The sequence below is a fragment of the Phyllobates terribilis genome, unplaced genomic scaffold (assembly GCF_046119375.1).
Source record: "Phyllobates terribilis strain yellow unplaced genomic scaffold, ASM4611937v1 Scaffold_9__5_contigs__length_417890890, whole genome shotgun sequence".
In the NCBI taxonomy this organism is placed as follows: domain Eukaryota; kingdom Metazoa; phylum Chordata; class Amphibia; order Anura; family Dendrobatidae; genus Phyllobates; species Phyllobates terribilis.
The window spans coordinates 382250709-382256708 of NW_027362769.1; the positions used below are offsets into that span (position 1 = coordinate 382250709).

Below are 6000 nucleotides of genomic sequence, written 5' to 3' on the forward strand. Positions count from 1 at the left end.
TGGGATTGCAGCACAATTATTAACGTGAACAATAGCAGCCACTAGTGGTGAAACTTTAGATGGACAACTGGAATCCTGACACAGACAAAAGTGAAACATATCCTACCTGTCATTTGTAGGCATGGCACAACATCGTGGTTGTGGCACGACTCACACAGGACGGCAGGTAGGAGAAGATTTGCAGGACTCTAATCCGGAACACTGACCTGGACGTTGGTCTAGGGTCTTGCCAATTGATTGATCCAGTAGCCATGTATGTTTCATTTTTTTTCCTTTTTTTGTGATAAAAAGGTAAGAAATACATCTAGATTAGTTCAGGAAGTTAACATTACGCGCTGACCTATTTTCCCAGAGATTTTTTTTTTTACCTTTTGTATGAATCCGTCTTTGTGAACGCGCCGCCGATATAACCCATCTCAAAGTAATACGTTCCCTAAGTCAGTGAAAAGACGTCTGCTTCTGCTTTTGTGACTATCACAAGCCTTTTAATATTTCTCCGCGTTAATCTTCAATTCACTGCTGGAGGGGGCCCCCACTGTGTTGTGTGCTGCGTTCCCTTCCCTTTATAATAAAATGCTTTCCACCAGCTGAACATTTTCAAATAAAAAAAAAACTAGAGAAAAAAATATATATATTAAGCTTCAGGCCAGCTTTAGATTATTTAAAAACCATCTGTGAGCCTTCTTAAAAATTACATAAGGTCTATTATCCATGAGATTTCACATGGAAAAAGCCTTCACTTCGAATCCACGTTATCTACAGAGACACAAACATGACGCCGATCCGGAATTTTTTTTTTTTTTTCTTTTGTAAAATTCAAACCAAAATGACAAATGCGGTAAGCAAAGTGTTTAATTCAAACTCGGAGGTTTAAAAAAAAAAAAGGTAAAAAACAAAAGTCAAGATCACAACAAGTGAAAAAAAATATATAATTAAAAAGTAAAAAAAATAAATAGAAACAATAAAAACAAAACTTAAATTATCTGGTATAAAAAACTGGAATACAATGCAAATATAGTGTTTAAAATGAAACTCGGAAGTTGAAGAAACAAAGGTAACAGCAAGAGAAAATAAAAATATAATTAAAAAGCAAAAAAAAATAAAATCAATAAAATAAAAGCAAAACTTAAATCATCCGATATGAAAAGCTGAAATACAATGCAGATATAGTGTTTAAATCTCATCCAATATAAAAAGCTGAAATACAATGCAAATATAGTGTTTAAATCAAACTTGGTAGCTTAAAAAAAAGGTAACAACAAGAGAAAAAAAAAAGTAGTTAAAAAGTAAAAAAAAACAACAAAAAAACAGTAAAATAAAAACAAAAGTTAAATAATCCGATATTAAGAGCTGAAGTACAATACAAATATAGTGTTTAAATCAAATTCGGAAGTTAAAAAAAAAAAGGGTAAAAAGCATAAGTAAAGGTAACAACAAGGGAAAAAAAAGTCATTAAAAAGTAAAAAAAATATATAAAAACAATAAAGTAAAAACAAAACTTAAATCATCCGATCTAAAAAGCTGAAATACAATGCAAATATAGTGTTTAAATCAAACTCGGTAGCTTAAAAAAAAAGGTAACAACAAGTGAAAAAAAAAGTAATTAAAAAGTAAAAAATAAAAAAAAAAAAACAGTAAAATAAAAACAAAAGTTAAATAATCCGATATTAAGAGCTGAAGTACAATGCAAATATAGTGTTTAAATCAAATTCGGAAGTTAAAAAAAAAGGGGTAAAAAGCATAAGTAAAGGTAACAACAAGGGAAAAAAAAGTAATTAAAAAGTAAAAAAAAATATAAAAACAATAAAGTAAAAACAAAACTTAAATCATTCGATATAAAAAGCTGAAGTAAAATGCAAACATAAGATTGAATAATACACGTAAAAAATAAAATTTTACGTCCCGATTCATCCTTGCTTTTGTGCCTTTTTTTCAAGCTTTCTTTGCTGCCTTTTTTTCCTGTAGATAAATGTTTCTATTAGAGATATTTTTCATGATTTAATATGCACCATTTTTAAGCTAACTTTACTTGCTTTCATCTTTTTTTTCGGGATTATGGAATTGGTTTTGGTTATCCAGATGTTTTAGGGTAATTGATTATCTGTGACTTGTTGAAATGTCGTAAACTTTGGGCCCGATTCATCATTCACTGGGATTTTTGCGCCATAGTCTTAAAAATAACGCACGTTCATATTTTTTAGTTTTCTAATGCCCTAAAAATGGTGCAAATTGAAAGAAGATTGCGGTGCAAAGAAAAAAAAACAGGTGACAAACACTAAAAACAAGGCAACAAAAGGTACGATTGCAATAATGAATTTGGATCTAACGGTTCAGTTTTTAGGCATTTTTATGTTTTTTTTATGCAAATTTATTACATTTTTAGGCATTTTTATGTTTTTTTTATGCAAATTGATTACATTTTTAGGCATTTTTATGTTATTTTTATGCAAATTTATTATGGCTTTTTGCACCATTTTTACAATAGTTTTCCCAGTTCTCATTTCTTAGTTTTTTTCTCCACAATATAGGAGTGAGTGGTTTTCATTATCTAGGTGTGATTGATCATTTGAGACTTTTCGAAAATTACAAAACTTGTGCACAATTGTACTTGATTTTGGCCAAAAGGCGAAAAAGGAAAGATAAGACAAAAAAACAATTACTTAATAAAATGCACAAATGATGAATTGGGTCATAAATGTTTAATAAAATCCTATAAAAAAAAAAAGAGAATAAAAACATCCTAAAAAAATATTTTTATTATATTAAATCTACAGGTGAGTGAATTGGCCAAAATTGGAATCCTGCAGATTTGCTTAACTTTTGGGGAGGATTTGATTTGCCTCGAATTTATTTGTTACAAATTGAATTGCTCATTTGTTTTACATTTTAATTTCTAACTTTTTATTATATCATTTTTTATGTATTTTTTTTTTCTAAAACAGGAATGAATATCCCCTGGAATGCCAAATCTATATTGTAGATAAAGTCTTCACTGCCCAACCAGATCCCCGGATATCACAGACGGAAGCGGACACGGAAAGTTTAGAGTCTTCCACGGCGTTCTGATGGGAGATGCTGCCTCGGCGCTCTTGAATATCTCCCGTCTCGAAGAACAGGTGCCTTTCATACGGAGGAGAGGACGTGCGACATGTAAATAGTCGGTCACTCTGCACGAGCTGGATGTTGGCGTATTATAGCGGTATTATTACATGTGTGAATTCTGCATCCACTCAATTTATTCTAAGTCTTGGATACATGGCACCTTTTAGGCGGTCGGGGCTCTTTAAGAAAGCGAGGCTTCTTGCAATGTGCTGCTGACTTTTCCTTTAGTCTGATGGAAGGATATAGACATTGACAGCAGCGGAGGTGGAGTGTACTGCTTCTGTGGGAAGCAGTGACCTATATACCCATCTGTTGTAAGCTGCAGGTGACGGGGTAATGTCATCATTTATGGAGGGGAAACCGAGGATTGCAGACTGATAGATACATAGTAAAACAAGCAGCAGGAGACGAGTGTACTGACCATGTGGTGGGCAGTGACCGAATGGTGGAAAGAGCAAATGTCACAGCAGCACTCGTTCCGATCTTGTAGGAGGCAGTGACCCGGACACAAGTGGGATGACTCAGACTTATCTTCAGACAGTCTACTCTCTTCTTTTTAGTCCGTAGGGGGCGCCGTTTGATCGCCAAGGCACTGATTAGCACATGTCCTCTTATATCTGGACATATTACTATATGGGACATTTAGATCTTTGCACAATCAATGGCGTAAAAAAGTCACTTCCTGCATTGTTGATAGTGATCCACTGAGCGCACAGTGTATCTGAGTATACACTGTGTATAGGGTAGTTAGTGCACAGCCGCAGGCCACGGGGGTTACTTCTGTCACACAGAACGAGTGGTTTGCTTTAAAATTCAAGGAAAACTCTGGGTAGAAACTGAGGGGGCGGAGCATGACACGAACAAGCTATTATGCCCCACCCCCTCGGGGCCTGCACTAGGCACAGCGTGTCGCATTTGGAGTGACCCTTTGACACTTTGCACTCTCAAATATGCACTGAAGACTTTCTGAGGAGGATGAACAAAAACTTTTATTACTTTCTAACATGTCTTACAGGTTCAATACATTTAGGTAGAATTTCCCTTTAACTACCCAGCACGTGATGCTGGAACTTAGCAGTTTGGGCTGCCATGAATTCTTCGCCTGCTATACACAATATATAGGGTAGAGAATTTCCTGTACTTATTTATTATATATATATATATATATATATATATATACGGTCAGTCATCTATTTATAATATTGTTATGTCACGATGAATAAAGAGATTTTTACAAAAACATCAAGAATTCTGTAATTATTGATTCAGCTATATTTACCGTGCTGTGCAAAAATATTCACACCCATGCCCAGTTAACACATTTAGCAGTGACATTTGACCCTTTGTGTCTTTTTAAAGGTATTTTTTGTAGGCATTTATGGTAATAATAAATATTAAAAGAACATTTTAGAAGCTAAAGCCACTGCTCTCCCTTATTGAGGGTCCTCATTATTTAAGCTCTTCCTCCTTATTGAGGCTCTTCCTCCTAATTGATGCTCCTCCTCTTTATTGTGTCTCTTCTTTCTTAATGAGGCTCTTCCTCCTTATTATGTTTCTTCCTTCTTATTGAGGATCTAATTCCTTATTGAGGCTTTTCCTCCTTATTGAGACTCTTCCTCCTTATTGAGACTCTTCCTCCTTATTGTGTCTCTTCTTCCTTATTGAGGCTTCTCCTCCTTATTAAGACTCTTCCGCCTTATTGTGTCTCTTCTTTCTTATTAAGGTTCCTCTTTCTTATTGAGGCTCCCCCTCCTTATTACGACTCTTCCTCTTTATTGAGGCTCTTCCTCCTTATTGAGACTCTACCTCCTTATTGTGTCTCTTCTTTCTTATTGAGGTTCCTCTTATTGAGGCTCCTCCTCCTTATTGAGTCTCTTCTTTCTTATTGAGGCTCCTCTTCCTTATTGAGACTCCTCTTCCTTGTTGAGACTATTCCTCCTTAGTGTGTCTCTTCTTTCTTATTGAGGCTCCTCGTCCTTATTGAGGCTCCTTCTTCTTGAGGCTCCTCTTCTTTATTGAGTCTCCTTCTCCTTATTGAGAATCTTCTTCTTTATTGTGTCTCTTCTTCCTTATTGAGGCTCTTTCTCCATATTGTGTTTCTTCTTTCTTATTGAGGCTCCTTTTCCTTATTGAGGCTCTTTCTCCATATTGTGTTTCTTCTTTCTTATTGACGCTCCTTTTCCTTATTGAGGCTCTTCCTCCTTATTGTGTTTCTTCTTTCTTATTGAGGCTCCTCTTCCTTATTGAGGCTCTTTCTCCTTATTGTGTTTCTTCTTTCTTAATGAGGCTCCTCCTCCTTATTGAGGTTTCTCCTCCTTATTGTGTCTCTTTTTTCTTATTGATGCCCCTCCGTATTAAGGCCTCTCTTCCACATTGTAGCTCTTCCTCTTTATTAAAGCTCCTCTTCCTTATTGAGACTCCTCCTCCTAATTGATGCCCAACCTCCTTATTGAGGCTCCTCCTCTATAGAATCTACTTTTCCTTATTGAGGCTCCTCCTCTTTATAGAGGCTCCTCCCTTCCATTTCCAGCAGTTACTTTATAATCTTATGTCTCACCATTGTGGGGGCTGTAGTTTATAATCACTTGTCCTTGCTTTAAATGGATTGTCCCTTTTAAAATAATATTGTAACATAAGGTTGCAGAGATCTAAAATAACAAAAAATAACATTACCCACCTTCCCCAATCCCCGAGTCTGATCATTGGGCTGAATGAGCAGTTGAGTCTAGTGATTGGCTGTAGTGGTCACATGTGCTGTTGACTTGATGACACCGCTGCGGACAATCAACAAGGACCAGAGCCCTCACCTCTCCAAGACGCCGGGACAGAAGAAACCTTCCAGAATTGATGACTTGAAGAACGTTGTGGCTGACTCTTCTGGGCATCTGGGAAGTCTCT

The 6000-nt window shown here is 35.8% G+C and overlaps 1 protein-coding gene across 3 annotated transcripts in view; it reads left to right on the forward strand.

Annotated features, from left to right (window-relative positions):
• Nucleotides 1-4351, forward strand: part of RGS11 (regulator of G protein signaling 11) — a 124297-nt gene extending 119946 nt beyond the window's left edge. The window contains exons 19-20 of one of the 3 annotated variants that reach the window (XM_073648528.1): nt 120-166; nt 2943-4351. In XM_073648528.1, coding sequence (XP_073504629.1) covers nt 120-166; nt 2943-2980 — 85 coding nt within the window. In that variant the 3' untranslated portion in view covers nt 2981-4351. The remainder of the gene's footprint in view (nt 1-119; nt 167-2942) is intronic. The other 2 variants (XM_073648527.1, XM_073648529.1) reach the window with 2 other exon arrangements.
• Nucleotides 4352-6000: the final 1649 nt, after the last annotated feature.